At 41.4% G+C, this 18509-nt stretch overlaps 1 protein-coding gene across 9 annotated transcripts in view; it reads left to right on the top strand.

Moving 5' to 3' along the window:
- LOC140483016 (lutropin-choriogonadotropic hormone receptor-like) overlaps positions 1-18509 on the top strand; it is a 240622-nt gene that overhangs the window by 77937 nt on the left and 144176 nt on the right. For 6 of the 9 annotated variants that reach the window (XM_072580854.1, XM_072580860.1, XM_072580858.1 and 3 more), the window contains exon 2: positions 16465-16536. The exons of 1 other annotated variant lie outside the window; for it this stretch is intronic. In XM_072580854.1, coding sequence (XP_072436955.1) covers positions 16465-16536 — 72 coding nt within the window. Of the gene's footprint in view, positions 1-8189; positions 8310-16464; positions 16537-18509 lie in introns of those variants that run through there. 2 more of the 9 variants (XM_072580855.1, XM_072580859.1) reach the window with 2 other exon arrangements.

The raw sequence follows: 18509 nt of genomic DNA, 5'->3' as shown, positions 1-18509 counted from the left end.
CTGGATTAGTGGTGCTGGAAGAGCACAGCAGTTCAGGCAGCATCCAACGAGCAGCGAAATCAACGTTTCGGGCAAAAGCCCTTCATATTCCTGATGAAGGGCTTTTGCCCGAAACGTTGATTTCGCTGCTCGTTGGATGCTGCCTGAACTGCTGTGCTCTTCCAGCACCACTAATCCAGTATTTGATTTTCAGCATCTGCAGTCATTGTTTTTACCTTTGTGCTTCTTCACACACTATTTGCTGTTAAGACTCTATTCCATTTTCTTAGTTCCTCAACCTATGTTGCCTTTGTCCTAATGGTGCCAACTTCTCCCTCAACTTCTCTCTCTTTGGGCTTTATCTCCACCTCTTCCCATCCCTCATCCTATCTTCTACATAAAAAAAATTCCTAACTGCTATCACTGGACCTAAAACGTTAACTCTGATCTCCCTCCACAGATACTGCCTGACCTGCTGAGATTTTCTAGCAATTTCCATGTTTGTGTCACATTTAGAATTTAATTAGTTTAACAATCACAACCTGAAGGAATGAAACTCCACAAATTTCAGTACCAGAGCAGATTATTAGCAAAAAAATCAACAAGTTCCATTTTGCACTGGAGTGTTCCAAAATGTCCTTTGGATTTTGGCCAATGAGGTTATGAGCCGGATTCAAATCATCCAATGGGCCAATACTCTTCTTTGTTGTTATGCCTGGAAATGAAAAGCGCACATACTCAGGCAGTTAAGATGCCAGAATATCTGATCAAGTCTTCTCCAATGCCCTCAGGCTGGTTGTAGCTGTTTCCCGTTGAAACTTTGTAATCTGTTTGATATTGGATTCTATTCTTCTCCGTAGCTGATAGCTGCTGGCAATGGTTCACTTTAATGGAAAATTTAGCTGATTTTCTGTCAGGCCTGATATTTCTGGCTGTGGGCCAATTTTGAATGTCTAAAATTTGATCTGTGTTCACTTGACCACAATGTCCTAGGGAGTGTTGCTGAACAAAGAGACCTTGGAGTGCAGGTTCATAGCTCCATGAAAGTGGAGTCGCAGATAGATAGGATAGTGAAGAAGGCGTTTGGTATGCTTTCCTTTATTGGTCAGAGTATTGAGTACAGGAGTTGGGAGGTCATATTGCGACTGTACAGGACATTGGTTAGACCACTGTTGGAAAACTGCATACAATTCTGGTCTCCTTCCTATTGGAAAGATGTTGTGAAACTTGAAAGGGTTCAGAAAAGATTTACAGGGATATTGCCAGAGTTGGAAGATCTGAGCTATAGGGAGAGGCTGAACAGGCTGGGGCTATTTTCCCTGGAGCGTCGGAGGCTGAGGGGTGACCTTATAGAGGTTTACAAAATTATGAGGGGCATGGACAGGATAAATAGACAAAGTATTTTCCCTGGGGTCACGGAGTCCCGAACTAGAGGGCATAGGTTTAGGGTGAGAGGGCAAAGATATAAAAGAGACCTAAGGGGCAACCTTTTCATGCAGAGGATGGTACACGTATGGAATGAGCTGCCAGAGGATGTGGTGGAGGCTGGTACAATTGCAACATTTAAGAGGCATTTGGATGGGTATATGAATAGGAAGGGTTTGGAGGGATATGGGCCGGGTGCTGGCAGGTGGCACTAGATTGGGTTGGTATGTCTGGTCGGCATGGACACGTTGGACCAAAGGGTCTGTTTCTATGCTGTACATCTCTATGACTCTATGACTCTATGTGCTTCAACAACATGATCATGTCTGAAAGTCAAAGAGGACCAGCTCTTAACAGTCCTGATGGGCGTATGGTTAGTAAAGGGTGTCACCACAGGTAATCAAGTGGCTTTAAAAATATTCAGCACAGTTAGAGCCATGATCTGCCATTTTCTGTTCCTACCACTATCCAGGGATCATTGTCTTTGTTGACCAGAAATTGGGTCACAGTCAGTCCTGTATGTCAACTCCTAACAGCATAAGGATTAAAGGGATGCATCAGTCAGGAGTTGTGGGGACATTCGCCTGGAATCTGGGCTGTGCTCTGTCTGGGCTGCTGTCACAATTCAGTCCCAAACATACTCTCAACACGTTCAATCAGAATGGAATAGGAAGTGCACAGGGCAGAAGACGTTAGTAGTTTGTGAAGGCAAAGTGCTGAGAACTATTAAGTAAATATGCTGCATGCAATAATCAGAGATTTAGATCATTAACCTTGATGTTCTTACCGTGCTGGGGCAGAGTTAGAGTAAATGGCACTTTATGCTTGAGGAATACAGAAGAATATTCTATTTTGCACTAGTTTGTCTGAGAGTGGCATTGAGCTACGCTGCTTTCTGATTCCAGGCTCACTGGATCTGGTAGTGTAGCTTGCATTGCCAGACTGCACGATAGAGGATGCTCCTCTTCTCTACCATCCCAGCCACACAGACCTCCAGGTCCCTGTCTGAAAAAACAGGGTCCACGTTTTCCCTTGTGGATAGCAGTAATGGTTAAGTACCATAGTAGATAGCCATTTCCTGGTCTTCAGCATCTGAAGTGCTGTGGAGCTGAGTTTTAAATATAACACCAGCAGGATGACTGTTGTAAATTCCTGGCAGTGACAAACACTTCAGTCACTCACTCCATGCAAGTGTGTGAGCCGGATGCTGAAGAGGTCAGTTGCATTATTAGTGAGACAAAAAGTTGGTGATTTGTGAGAAAAGTCAGTCTGGGCCATGACAGACTGGCTGTCACAAATGATATTTTGCCAAAAATATCAGAAAGTTGAGACTACTCTGTTTGGAGTTTCATTTGTATCTCTCAGTCTTTTAAAAATAATTACTGATGGGTGGCACAGTGGCTCAGTGGTTAACACTGCTGCTTCACAGCACCATGGTTCCAGGTTTGATTCCAGCCTCAGGTGACTGTCTGTGTGGAGTTTGCAAATTCTCCCCGTGTCAGTGCCGGTTTCCTCCCACAGTCCAAAGATGCTCAGGTCAGGTGAGTTGGCCATGCTAAATTGCCCCATGGTGTTAGGTCATTTAGTTAGAGGGGAATGGGTCTGGGTGGGTTACTCTTCAGAGGGTTGGTGTGGACTGGTGGGGCTGAAGGGCCTGTTTCCACATTGTTGCGAATTTAATCTATGTAAAGATGAAACTATGAGTGGATGCAGTTTTTGTTTCAGCCCAAAAAAAAATGAAGCAAGTGCAAACTGTAGTCAAAATGTTTTGAAAAATGTTTTCAGCCAACCTTCCCTTAGTTGCATCTCAAATTCATTTCCATGTCACTTGCAAACATAAAAGCTGCCATGAATCAGAACAGAAAAAATCATTCATGCATTTAGAAGTGGTGATTAAGTGAATTTTCATTAAAATAGAAATCAGGGTCATTTGATCATCTCTGACTAACCTGTTTATGAATGAATGAAATTCCCTTTAAAAGAGATATATCAAACTACTGAAGTACAACAATCAGCTTGTTAATCAATAAGAAAAATGCTTTAAATCACACTTAAGGTGCTCATTGTACTGTAAAGAGCCAATTTAATTTTTAAATCGTCTCTGAAAGCTTGAAAACAAATGCAAGTTTTGGAAAATCCCCATAATGATTAATTCATTCTGGAGCTGTCCAATCTTGGGGAAAGAGCTGGCTTCAAGGCTAGTGTTTTTTGGAACACTGTAAAATATTGCAAAACCGAGTTAGACTGAACACAAGGTGTTCTGAAAATTCCGTGTTTTCTGTACCGGTTAAGAAAATATTTATTTTTAAAAATGCACCAAAAAATTAGGACAATGAACTCGGATCACATTTTGTGCCTAGGATTTCAAGCTTAATTGTAATATTTCCTGGCCTTATCCCTGGCATTTTTGGCAAGATGTGGAGGATGTAGAGATCACAATACAGGTGGATGCACAGAAATCCCAATGCCACTTGAAATGGACATAAGGCCCCTTCTACTCCCAAACAAATGATTGCTGTTAGGAGTTAGCATTAGTTGAATTTAATAATAGAACCTTATTATCATTGTATTCTTCAAGTTCAGCGGGGAAAACTAACAGCAGAAGAATGATAATGGCAGCAGTCAGGGCTTGGTAGGAGCTAATATGAGGCTGATAATTTGGATGGAATGAGGGAAAGATCAGAGTATTCATTAATCACAACAAAGGGGAGAAGATGAAAATTAACAGGATGAAATACTCTTGCTCCTCCCTTGTTCACCAAGAATGCTTTGGAAAACACTAACCTGCTGGAACCGACCACCTCGCTCTATTCCACTATTGGGCTTATCAAGCTCGGAAAGATTTGAGCAGGAAATTTCAATCAATTCAAACATGGTGGTGAAGTAATCTTCCTCTCAAAGATTGGGAGCATACAAACATTGCAACTCACCAGCGAGAAGTTAATGGAATTACCACATGCAATGATTTCGGTTGTGTTCTTGATTAGTAATTGCTAACTCCATTTTGGAGTTCTCTCTCCTATCATGGGGCTTAATATTAACTCCACTATATTGGAAACTCTTCTGTTGTTAAATTTTTTTGCAAAACTTGAATTAGTTCCTTCTCTCACTGTTTGCATTGCTCAACCCACTGAATTCACTAACACAACAAGCATAATGGGCCAAAACTTATTAATATAGATGCACAGAGTAAATGAGGATGCAATTAGGTATCTATTTGTTCTCCAGCAGCCCTTTCTGTGTCTCCTTAACTCAGATTCCTTGTTGCAGACCTACTAGTCAATCACAGAGTGTGGTCATGATAATGACCACCATGCTTTATTTGGAAGAATTTCTCTTTGAAAGGATCTCAACAAAAGTCAGATTCTGTGAATTCGATATTATTTCCGGAGGCTTTAGTAATCACAGGATCAGAAAGGAGTTGAGGGAAGGGTTGTCTCTTGGTCTCTTATTTTTATCTGCAGGTCCTTCACAGGAACTGAAATGAAATTCTGGGAGATGCCGATTTGTTTTAGTGGCATTACAGAAAGCCAATGTCATCATGTGAGTGCATGTAACTAGAGAAAAGAGTGTAGAAAAATATATGGAATGTTTAAAGCTGAGATAAAGGAGAAAGGGAATATAACTAGCATAGCGTTGTTGAGCCTAATAATTCTGTATGACACTGGGTGATCGGGAATGAACCTGCTTTCACTAAATTTCACAATTAGCTCTGAATAATTGCATCCTCTGTCAATTGCTTATAGAAGATAGGAATCCACAGAGAACCAAAATCTGCCTGATGAAATTTAGGCAAATTAATAACATTGATAACACTAATTAATTACTATACCAGCTTCTGGACAGTCTTAGCCAGAGTCTAACCTTGGCTAAGAATCAGCACCCTTTCCTTCCATCACCTGAACTTATTGGAGTACTGATCACATGTTCTGTAAGCTGTTTAGATGTTTTCATTAAGAGGCCTTTGCCTACACTGAACCTGTGTAGGTATTCCTGTGGGTGAGGAATAGATTCCTGACATAAGGAAATTCAAGTGTTATTTGACCACCATTTGTGATTGGCTGTCAACTACACTCTGATCATCCATCACATTCCTGATGAAGGGCTTATGCCTGAAATGTCGACTTTCTTACTTCTCGGATGCTGCCTGACCAGCCGTGCTTTTCCAGTGCCACACTTTTCAACTCTGATTTCCAGCATCTGCAGATCCCACGTTCTCTCCGTCACTCTCTGATATGGAGAAGGTTAGGTGGTAAACAATTATGAGCTGCGACTATGCAGCAATCATTCTTAGTCATCTAGAGGGCTAGATGATACAGAAATGGGCTGTGATTGGCTGGCAGACAGTCCTGGTCACTGTTGTCTTGGGCTGACAAACTCTTGAGAATGTTTCATTTGAGACTGATTCTAAGGGACTCCTCGACATTCTGCAACAGTTGACAACCCTAGCTGATTCCCATTGTTGGGAGGATAAGGTGAGTACCTAAAACCAAGAAGGCATTGCTGGAAGTAACCAAGAAAGTGAGCAGCTGGGTTATGATTCCTTCAAGCCTGGACACAATGCTTCATGAGATTCAGTGATCTCAGTAGGACAGGAAGCTCTGTGATGTAACATTTTCAGGTGCCATTCCCCTTAATCTTCCCAAGTTTCTTCTGCACAGCACTGTTCAGACAACATACCTTGCAACTACACTCATTCCTTTTTCTGCAGCTATTCCTTTTATTGTGAGAATCACGCAACAACATCTTGTGATCACATGTGCATTGTTAAATAAGGAAAGCTGGTAGGCTCTGTGTTACCTGTCCCATTCCAAAAGTTGCTACTCCTCTAAGAAGCTTGGCATTAAAGTACATGGAACATATACGGTTGCTGCATTTTTATGAGAGATACCTATTAAACATGCAAGGCATTATTAGAACTTGACAATTTATGCATAAGCAAATTTTGAATTGTGCATTAGATTGAAGATATTTTTAAGCAGCACTGAGTATTAACCATTACAAATCCGGAATTTTATTCCTAGAGGTTTAAATCTGTGTTGGAGATTTAACATTTTTGAATGGAAACAAGGTTTTTTTTCTCCTTTTGATTTGGAGATACCTGTTTTGGACTGGGGTGGACAAAGTTAAGAATCCACAACACCAGTTTATAGTCCGACAGGTTTAATTGGAAGCGCTAGCTTTCGGAGTGCCGCTCCTTCATCGACAGCCACCTGATGAAGGAGCAGCGCACTGAAAGCTAGTGCTTCCAATTAAACCTGTCGGACTATAACCTGGTGTTGTGTGATATTTAACTTTTTTCTTTTTGTGAGTAATCTTTTCTTTCCCCTCTTCATGTATCCACCTCCTCTTCATTTCTTAGTTTGATAATGGATAAAAAAAATTCCACATACTGGCTTAGAATCTACATTTTAGTGGGAAGGCGTTTGAAACAAAACTGTGGCAAAACTGGGAATGAAGTGAAGGAAATTCAACAGGGGGATTCTTCTGCTGATTCCTGAAGATTGACCCCGCTTTGATCTTCCACACATGTTCCAAAACACATCCCAACTCCCTTGCTGGCTTCACTCGGCTCTCCAGTTAACAGCCCAGACATATTTGCATCCAGGTATTATGACTGCCTTCATCTTGAGGCCTGCTGGCAGTCGAGGCAGCACTCAGCACTCAGCTATGGTGCTGCTGGGACCTGCTATGGTTGCCCACCAATCAGATTTACAGTGGCTCTTGATGGTGAGATTTCCTCGCACTGAAGGGAATGGAAATGTCACCCTCTGCTCATTTAGACCATTGACAATATGTTATCGCTGAGGAGTGGGTTTTCTTTAAGTCAGTCTCCTAATGTCCAACCTTTGCAGATGATGGTGAGTGCATCAACCTTGTACAATTATTCCAAATAATGTGTATGCTAAAGGAAGTCTGTGACCTTGATTGTTTGTGTGAAATGTATCTCAGCTTTAACAGTATATTTCTGCAAGATGGTATTTAAACAAATTAATTACCTGTCTGGTATTTTGGAAGAAAATAAATTCTAATTGACAAACAAATTTGAAGGAAAATACTAAGAAATAATTTCCAATTGTATTGAAAAATATTTTTCAAGGAAGTTTTGATAGTGGGAATTAGCTTTGTACCTATATGAGCTGACAAATTGTTTCCAACATTTATTCTTTGTTTTAGAAAGTTATTTCCTAATATTTCAATGTTACATCCATTATTATTTATTGCTGGGAACATTTTGACAGAAAATCATAAAGGATGACAGAATTTCTATTTAATGATGTTGTTTTTCAGGTGTTGTGCTACAACACTTTTTTAAAGGATCTGAGTGTCTGTTAAGTTTGCTTCAGTACAATTTGATTCCATTTACTGCAAGGCACCTCTCTGTTGACAGTAATATGCTGAAATTTAATTTTGCGGAGTTTTTCAAGTTGCACAGAGAATCTAGGCTAGTCACAAAACCAATTGATAAGCAGTTACAACTTTTCATTGAGCAGTGGTTCACCAATGTGGTGTAGTCATTGATTTTTATCTGAAGAATATATTTCTATATATAGCTTGGAAAGGTTAAACTACCTAACATAGCACTGCTATCTACGATGAGATTAATATCTCTGACAGTGCCATCAATAAGAATGAGCAAGGGGAGAGAACGAATGAACCATTAATAAAACTCACTCTTAACTATTAGTCACTGGTTACTGTCCAAAGTTGTTAATCAATGAAGATGGACCTCTAGCAAAGAAAGTAACCTTTAATGGTGCAGTTCTGTTCTGTTGCAGTTGAATGCTGCTCATTTGTCAAGCATCACCAAGTGATCTCTCATGATGATTGAACAGATCTTTTGAATAACAGTCTACATGGGTGAGAAGTCAATAATGAAGGGGCATGGTTGAAAATAAAACAAGGTTAGTGACAATTGCTTATACTAAGATCAGTAGATTATGAGGAGGTGACATTCAACTTATTACATTGCTATAGATAAGCAATTTCTGTAATTATTTAAGTCTTCTCTAGTTGCCATTTTCTATAGTAGAGGAATCAGTTCTGCAGAGGGGAGACAGGGAATAATTAGTGAGTGATGAAATCCAAAGCTGCTCACTGTCGCTACCAGTAATCAGTCAAGGTGTAGCTGCTGCTGCCAAGAACGTGATTTGCTGGATTGTAATTTGAACAGTACTTCAAAAATAAATTGAGGTATGACTGAATCTCCTTGTGCACAGTTTCAGAGTAGGCACAATGAGCCCCATTTTTTGAGATGAATACTGTAGAGTCACAGGGAAGTCTAATTTCTCACTAAGATATACTTTGGATATTTTTCCTTCAATCTGTACTAATGACTTCTCATCCCTGACGATATCAACCACAGCCAAAAGACATCTTGCTTTCTGTCAAGTTTTATCAGCTGCCCATCTCTCAATTTTTTACCTTATTACAGCAACGGTTATACTTACAGAATGTGTCAGTTGCTGCAATGCCCTTTGGTACATCCTAAGGTTGTCAGTGGTGCTTTATAAATGCATATCAATTTTTCTCTTTTTTTCTTATTTCATAACCTCTCACTCCATTTTCTGCACATACTCAGAGTTATTCATTAAATTTTGTTATCTTAAATGCACAGTAGTCAGCACTCCCAACACTGAGTCAGAAGGTTCTGGTTTCAAGCTCAGCATAAAAATTAAGGGTGACAATATATTGCAGCAATGTTGGTGTGCTGTATTGTCAGAACTGCTATATTTTGGATGAAATGTCAAATTGAGACCCTACCTGCTGTGTATAGTGGTCATAAAAGGTTCAAAAGCACTATCTCAAAGAAGAGCATTACCCTTTATATGAATACGTATTCCCAATCAACATCACTGAAACAAAAGGGGTGGCATAGTGGTTCATTGGCTAGCACTGCTACCTCACAGCGCCAGGGACCTGAGCTCGATTCCAGCCTTGGGTGACTGTCTGTGTGGATTTTGCACATTCTCCCCATGTCTGGTTTCCTCTGGGTGCTCCAGTTTCCTCCCACAATCCAAAAGTGTGCAGGTCAGGTGAATTGGCCATGCTAAATTGCCCATTGTGTTAGATACATTAGTCAGGAGTAAATGTAGGGGAATGGGTCTGGGTGAATTACTCTTTGGAGGGTTGGTGTGGACTTGTTGGGCCGAATGGCCTGTTTCCATACTGTAGGGAATCTAATCTTAAAAAAAAGGCCGTTTTCATAATACTGTTTTGTGGAAGCTTGCTGTGCACAAATCAACTTCTGTGTTTCCTATATTTCAATAGTAACTGTACTTCAGGAAAAGCACTTCACTTGTTGTAAATATGCAGTGTTTATGAAAAGATTTTGTCATGCCCAGTAAAGATGTATTAAATTCATAACTTAGGCATGAACTGTATTCATTACAGGGTTTTCTGGAACTGCCTTAAAAAAAATATTGAAATCAAACATTCAAAGCCTGTTTGCATGTCTATTGAGTGTCAAGTGACTTTTACAATTTCTGCATGAACTCAGAACTATCTCAAGTCTCTCGACAGTTACTATTTGAATGAACATGGGTGTAGTACTACTCCAAACACAAGTTTTGGTTTTATTTTATAGTCTTCTCAGTTTGTACCCAAATTTGAAGAAGATGACTTCTTCATATCCTTTGAGAAATTGCAGATGAGTTAAAGTGGCCTGAAGAAATTTGAATTCACCTAATACAGGGTCACCTCACAGGAAGAACCCATGAAATTTACTCCACATTGCCTGAAGAGAGCTCCTCAAACTGGGAGTGAATCCCAGGTAGAGGCCGGCACAGGGAGCAAGTCCCAGAGAAAACTTATCTTGGAGCAGCTGAGAGCCAGTGTGAAGCAGACTGGAGGTTTGGAGCAGAGCAGAATGGTTATTGGACTGAGGTCTAGTGCAGGCAGTTAGACCACATGTAGAACGCCCTGCGCTGAGCTACTGCAATGTAGTGTTTATTTGTAATTTGTTTATCTGACTGCAATATCTATCCTTTTAACTATATCTTATTTCTAACTTATACTATGAATCACTGTAAACTAAAGCAATTTATGTATTCTTCTTCCTCTTTATGTATCTAAGATATGTACCTGGGTAGTTAGACTAAGATGGTGCCTTAAGAGGCAACATTGTAAAACCTTTCACTGTATTCCTGTACTGCTTCACTTGAGTACATTTGACAATGAAGGATATTCTAATTCTAATTCTAAACTATGAACAATCAAACTTTTTCACATTAATGATTAACGTTGGTTCAGAATCATACCACAAGAGATTTGGCAGCTTCTGCAGAAAAGTTTGTCCTAGCTTTTCATGAATTCATAACGTTCAGCAACTCTCATTAAACTATCAGGAATGATCATACAAAATTAACCACAATTACAAAAGTGTTGAGAGAAGCAATATTAGGCCAGTTCAAAAACTGCCTCCTGTATAGCTTTTGAGAGTGTGGTGCTGGAAAAGCACAGCAGGCCAGGCAGCATCTGAGGAGCAGGAGAATTGACATTTCAGGCATAAGGCCTTCATCAGGAGACCTTTCCTCATGAATGGTCTATGCCCAAAATGTCAATTCTCCTGCTCATCGGTTGCTTCCTGAACTGCTGTGCTTTTCCAGCACCCACACTCTTCGACTCTGATCTCCAGCATCTGCAGTCATCACTTTCTACCTCCTGTACAGCTTTGTAAAGTGACAAAGTGTTTCAAAAACCAGAGAAGCAGCCATCCCAGCAGGTGACTGCAAATTTCTTCATAGATCCCTCACTCAACGTAGACTGGGATCCGATAACAAATAGAAGGACCTGCAATCAAGGCAGTGTTGTAACCATGAGAGCAAGTGAAACTATGCTAGGTGTAGCAGGGTGAAACCAGGAAGCCGACCAGGACTTATTGAACAAAGGAAAAATAACACCTTTGTATCCCAAGCATGAGAAAAATTCATAACCATCCTCAAGGACACTGGAATCTCCAATAACTACAAATGTTAAAAGTTGAAGAAACACAACTTGAATGCATAACAATGATCACAGTATTGATGAAAGGCCTTACTTTAAATGCTTTAAAGGTACCCTAATTAAATTTATATGCAAAATGAGTTCGCAGTGATAGGCAAACCATTGCAGGAATTCAACCTATTGCTGCATAATGACTTAGTAGGTTTTAGATCTTTTGTCCTGAGGGTCCAGAGCAGTCAACAGAGACTGGGAAACTGAGGGAACCAGCAAATGGTTTAAAAAGATCCCTAAAATCCGACAGGGAACGAAAGGGCACAAGAAGATGAAGGAGGTTTGATTTATAAAAATAACCCCAACAAGTTGAAAGGGAAGTTGGGGAGTTGCATTACTGGTAAGGAAGTATCTCACAGCTGTACTGAGGGTGGATTCAATGTGATTCAAGGCAATACGGGTCGAACTCAGGAATAGGAAAGGTGAAATCACAACACTGGGAATATACTACAGGCTTCCCAACAGCCAGTGGGGGATAGAGGAGAGAATATTTAGACAAATTTTGGAAAGATGTAACAACAGCAGCGTTGTTGTGATGGGTGATTTTAACTTCCTCTATATTGACTGGGACTGACTACATGCTAGGTGCTTGGATGAGGCAAAATTTGTAAGGTCCATCCAGGAGGGTTTTTTGACACAGTATGTGAACAGTCCAACCATGGAAGGGGTTATACTGGACTTGGTCTTTGGAAATGGGCCTAACCAGACGAGCGAAGATTCAGTGTGGGCGCATTTTGGAAGTAGTGACCATAGATCTCTGGATAGGGATAACAGCAAGGCTTGGATGAAGGTGTTAAATTGGAGGAAGACAAATTACAACAATATTAGGCAGGAAGTGAAGAATATTGATTGGAGGCAGTTGTTTGAGGGTAAATCCACATCAGACGTATGAGAGTATTTCAAATGAAGTTGATAACATTTCAGGAGTGGCACGTTCCTGTGAGAATGAAGGATAGGTATGGCAAGTCATGTGAACCTTGTATGACCAGGGATGCTATGACCTTGATCAGAAAGAAAAAGGAAGGATATGTAAGGTCTAGGAGGGTGAGAACTGACAAAGCCCTTGAGTATGTAAGAAAAGTAGGAAAGAACTTAAACAAGGAATTAGAGGGGCTAAAAGGGGTAACAAAAAGTCATTAGCAAACATGATTAAGGAGAATCCTAAGGCTTTATATACATATATAAAAAGCAAAAGGGTAGCCAGGGAAAGGATTGGCCCACTCAAGGACAAAGGAGGTGTGGAGCCAAAAGAGGTAGATGAAGTCCACAATGAATACCTTGTGTCAGTATTCACCAAAGAACAGAAATCGGTGGAGGATGATCTCAGGGAAAGAAGTGTCAAGTTTCTAAGCCAAGATGCTATTAAAAGGGAAGAGATGTTGTGTGCCTTAAGAAGTATTAAGGTAGATAAGTTCCTGAATCCTGATGGAATCTATCCTAGAATATTGAGGTAGACAAGAGAACAAATTGCTGGAGGATTGACAGACACCTTTGACTTCTCCTTGGCCACTGATGAGGTGCCAGAGGATGGAGAATAATCAATGTTATTCCATTGTTTAAAAAGTATAACAGAGATAATCCAAGAAATTACAGGTTTATGAGCATCACGCTGGTGGCAGGGAAATTATTGGAAAAGATTCTCAGGGACAAGATCTATACACATTTAGGAGCAATTGGACTTATTAGCAATACACAGCATGGTTTTCTGTGGGGGAGGTCGTGCCTCACCAACTTGATTGTGTTTTTGAGGAGATGATGATGATGATTGATGAGGGTAAAGCAATTAATGTCTACATAGATTTCTGTAAAGTCTTTACATGGTCCTTCATGGTAAACTGGTACAAAAGGTGAAGTCACATGGTATCTGAGGTGAGCTTGTAAGGTGGATACAGAACTCGCTTAGTCATAGGAGACAGAGGATGGCAGCGGAAGGATGCTTTTCAGAATGGAGGACTGAGACTAATGGTGTCCCACAGGGGTCAGTGCTGGGACCACTACTATTCATGATCCACATAAATGATTTGGAGGAAAATGTAGCTGATCTAATTAGTAAGTTTGCGGGCGATACAATGATTAGTGGAGTTGCAGATTGTAAGGACAGTTGTCAGAGGACACAACAGGATGTAGATCAGTTGGAGGCATGGGCAGAACAATGGCAAATGGAATTTAATCCAGACAAATATGAGGTCATGCATTTTGGAATATGACGTACAGGTGGAAATTATACAGTGAATGGCAGAACCCCTAGGAGTATTGATATGCAGAAGGATCTGAGTGTGCAGGTCCATATATCATTGAAGGAGGAAGAGCAGGTAGATAAGTTAGTACCTGAAAATGTGTTGCTGGAAAAGCACAGCAGGTCAGGCAGCATCCAAGGAACAGGAGAATTGACGTTTCGGGCATAAGCCCTTCTTCAGGAATGAGGAAAGTGTGTCCAGCAGGCTAAGATAAAAGGTAGGGAGGAGGGACTTGGGGGAGGGGTGTTGGAAATGCGATAGGTGGAAGGAGGTCAAGGTGAGGGTGATAGGCCAGAGTGGGGTGGGGGCGGAGAGGTCAGGAAGAAGATTGCAGGTTAGGAAAGCGGTGCTGAGTTCGAGGGATTTGACTGAGACAAGGTGGGGGGAGGGGAAATGAGGAAACTGGAGAAATCTGAGTTCATCCCTTGTGGTTGGAGGGTTCCTAGGCAGAAGATGAGGCGCTCTTCCTCCAACCGTCGTGTTGCTATAGTCTGGCAATGGAGGAGTCCAAGGACCTGCATGTCATTAGTGGAGTGGGAGGGGGAGTTGAAGTGTTGGGCTATGGGGTGGTTGGGTTGGTTGGTCCGGGTGTCCCAGAGGTGTTCTCTGAAACGTTCCACAAGTAGGTGGCCTGTCTCCCCAATATAGAGGAGGCCACATCGGGTGCAGGGGATGCAATAAATGATGTGTGTGGAGGTGCAGGTGAATTTGTGGCGGATATGGAAGTATCCCTTGGGGCCTTGGAGGGAAGTAAGGGGGGAGGTTTGGGCTCAAGTTTTGCATTTCTTGCGGTTGCAGGGGAAGGTGCCGGGAGTGGAGGTTGGATTGGTAGGGGGTGTGGACCTGACGAGGGAGTCATGGAGGGAGTGGTCTTTTTGGAAAGCTGATAGGGGAGGGGAGGGAAATATATCCCTGGTGGTGGGGTCCGTTTGGAGGTGGCGGAAATGATGGCGGATGATATGGAGGTTGGTGGGGTGGTAGGTGAGGACCAGTGGGGTTCTGTCCTGGTGGTGGTTGGAGGGACGGGGCTCAACGCGGAGGAGCGAGAAGTGGAGGAGATGCAGTGGAGGGCATCGTCGACCATGTCTGGGGGGAAATTGCGGTCTTAGAAGAAGGAGACCATCTGGGTTGTACGGTATTGGAACTGGTCCTCCTGGGAGCAGATGCGGTGGAAACGAAGGAATTGGGAATATGGGATGGCGTTTTTACAGGGGGCAGGGTGGGAGGAGGTGTAGTTTAGGTAGCTATGGGAGTCGGTTGGATTATAGTAAATGTCCGTGTTGATTCGTACAACCCAGATGGGATCCCCAAACACTATGGAAACAGGCCCTTCGGCCCAACATGTCCACACAGACTATCCAATTTCCCTACCCTATATTTACCTCTGACTAATGCACATAATACTATGGACAATTTAGCATGGCCAATAGACCTGACCTGCACATTTTTGGATTTTGGAAAGAAACTCATGCAGACACCTGAGGCTGGAATTGAATTCAGGTCCCTGGCATTGTGAGGCAGTAGTGCTAACCACTGAGCCACTGTGCCACCCTGAAGAAAGCTTTAAAGAAAGTTTGAATAGACTTGGGTTGTTTTCAGTGAAACGCAGGAGGTTGAAAGCAATCTGTTAGAAGTTTATAAGATGGTTAATGGCACGAATAGAGTGGATAGGTTTAGGGTGAGAGGGGAAAGATATAAAAGAGACCAAAGGGGCAACTTTTTCACACAGAGGGTGGTACGTGTATGGAATGAGCTGCCAGAGGATGTGGTGGAGGCTGGTACAATTGCAACATTTAAGAGGCATTTGGATGGGTATCTGAATAGGAAGGGTTTGGAGCGATAAGGGCCAGGTGCTGGCAGGTGAAACTAGATTGGGTTGGTATGTCTGGTCGGCATGGACGGGTTGGACCGAAGGGTCTGTTTCCATGCCGTACATCTCTATGACTCTATGACTCTATGTATTTGAATCCGTGGAGTGAAATTTGTTTCATTGATGTGAATTTGGACACTGGAGATTAGGATGTGCATAATCACTAAAGTGCCTCAAGAAGCTTGGAAAACCCAGTAACTCTATTAAACTTTATTTCCTACTTGTTTGCTTGGCTGGGTCAAACATTGTAATAAAATGGTACAGCCGAGAGAACAGGGCATTTGTGATTTGCCTATTGTTGATACACACAGCAAATTGACTTCGATGATGCAAGTCTTAGGAGAGTTAATGGCCTAGTGGTATTATCATTGGATTATTAAGCCAGAGACTCAGGTAATGTCCTGATGACCTGGGTTTATATCTTGCCAGATGGATGGTGACATTTGAATTCAATAAAAATCTTGAATTACGAATCTAATTACAAATCCATTGTTGATTTCAGGAAAATCCCGTCAGCTTCATTAATGTCCTTCAGGGAAGGAAAACTGCAATCCTTACCTGGTCTGGACCACATGTGACTCCAGACCCACAACAATTTGTCTGGGCAATAAATTTTAAAAAAGTGATTTGTGAATGAGAATATCTCAAACATTTTGAGATTTCATGACCTCTTCAACTATGAGCATCAATTTTACTTCTAAATGACTCTGGAGCTCTGGCTGTGGCAGTAATTACATTTCTCCAAGTCTTTTGGGCTTAGCTGAATCTCAGATTTCTGCCAAAGGCATCTCCAGTGACTGTGGAAATAAGTTGACCCAGGATTCCATGGTGGAAATCTGTCTCCTGTCCATACACGGGCACTCATTCATTGTCATTATAACTACGGATTTTGAATGAATTAAAACATCCAATATCTTTATTGTGTTACTAATAGTTTCTTTTTTCTTCCGCATCCAGCATAATTAAATACACCATTCTGAGCATCATTCCAAGTGGAGCATTCTCTGGACTCAGGAACGTAACAAGCATGTATGTAATCAATCAGTGTATGCAATGTGTTGGGAACTTGTTTGTTACTCTGCATGCAAAATTTAAAATAAACTGCAACAGAGGGCAAATTTAGTGGGAAAACCTTGACAATGAATATTCAGGATAGTCCAGCAGCTATCACCATCTTTTATTTTGGCAACTCATGAAAGGTAATGGGGTATCTAAAGAATATGTGGGTTGGCAGTAAGGAAGGTGAGCTATCTTTTTGATGGGTGGTCTCAGTGGGAAAGGGGCAATGTCCATTGATAAACCTCACTTTTCTACTTGCTATTTTATTTACTTCGAAAAGTGTGAATCCTGCTATCATCCAAGTATCCACACCAACCATATTATTGAATTCAATTAAGCTTTCAATTAATTCAGTTGACACTTTACATATAGTAGATAAGCTGCCTGTCTCTGTGTCATGGATGGGTGGGATGATGATAAGCACTCCACTCTCCATATATTACATTCTCACCCCCACCCAAAACCCACCCAGCAGGAACATGCATTATCCAGCCCCTGATCCAAACTAATGACCGAGTCGTGGGTGCACAGGGCAAAATTTCAACACTTAAAAATGACCAAACAATTGTTGCAAACTGTGAGGGGGTAGTGATAGAATTAAAGAGGACATAGAAAGGTTGATTGAATGGGGCAGATGGATAGCAGATTAAATTTAATCGGCAAAGTATGAAATAATGTGTTTTGGCAGTAAGAATGAAGAAAGGTATAGCAAAATAAAAGGATACAATTCTGGCAAGGCAGGTTGAGAATCTGGTGGAGAATGCAAACAGGATCTTAGATGCTATAAATAGAGTATCAAAGCAAGAATGTCATGGTAACTGTAATAAAGCATTGGTTCAGCCTCAACTAAAGTATTGCGTTTGAGCTCTGGATAGATTTGGAAGGTTATGAAAGCATCATAAAGAGTGAAGAAAAGATTCACAAGAATGGCTCCTCAGTTGATAGAGTTCAGCTCTGTGGATAGATTGGAATTCAGTTCTGTAGATAGTTTGGGGAAATTGGAGCTGTTCTCCTCAGAAAAGATTAAAAGGAGATTAAATAAAAGTGTTCAGAATCATGAAGAGCTTACTCATAATAGATAAGAAGAAACTGTCTCAAAGTTAGAGCGATCACGAACAACAGGATATTAAAAGTCAATGGGAAAAAAACCTAAGGCAACACTCAGGCAAACTCTTATGAAGCGAATGATTCGGATCTGAAATGCATTGCCTGAGTGTGCGATGGATGTTGATTCAAAAGCGAATTGGTAGTTATTTAAATAGAGAGAAGAAATAAGGCAATGAGGATGGGCTGGGAGAGTGGGTCGAGCTAACTTGTTCTTGCAGAGAGACAGCATTGCTATGATGGGCCAAATTGTCTCTCTCTGTAATTTTTCAATGATTCTATGAAATCTAATTGTACTTTGCTTCCCCCAAATCTTTAATATGATTTTGATAAGTTTAAAACCATTGTCAGAAAGGTAAAATTTTGGAGAGCTTTTCTGATACAGAAGATTACATGGAAAATTAGATTAGATTAGATTACTTACAGTGTGGAAACAGGCCCTTCGGCCCAACAAGTCCACACCGCCCCACCGAAGCGTAACCCACCCATACCCCTACATCTACATCTACCCCTTACCTAACACTACGGGCAATTTAGCATGGCCAATTCACCTGACCTGCACAACTTTGGACTGTGGGAGGAAACCGGAGCACCCAGAGGAAACCCACGCAGACACGGGGAGAATGTGCAAACTCCACACAGTCAGTCGCCTGAGGCGGGAATTGAACCCGGGTCTCTGGCGCTGTGAGGCAGCAGTGCTAACCACTGTGCCACCGTGCCACCCAAAATAATACAAAAAACAGTGTCCACAATAGTTTTCTAGAATAATATAATATTTGAAGAAGATCTTTTAAAAGAGTTGGGAAAGAGCAGGGGATTGTGATCAAGTGTTTAGATTA

The sequence above is a fragment of the Chiloscyllium punctatum genome, chromosome 11 (assembly GCF_047496795.1).
Source record: "Chiloscyllium punctatum isolate Juve2018m chromosome 11, sChiPun1.3, whole genome shotgun sequence".
Lineage (NCBI taxonomy): Eukaryota > Metazoa > Chordata > Chondrichthyes > Orectolobiformes > Hemiscylliidae > Chiloscyllium > Chiloscyllium punctatum.
The sequence above is the reverse complement of the archived record's forward strand: the minus strand, read 5'-3'. Positions and strand labels throughout refer to the sequence as shown.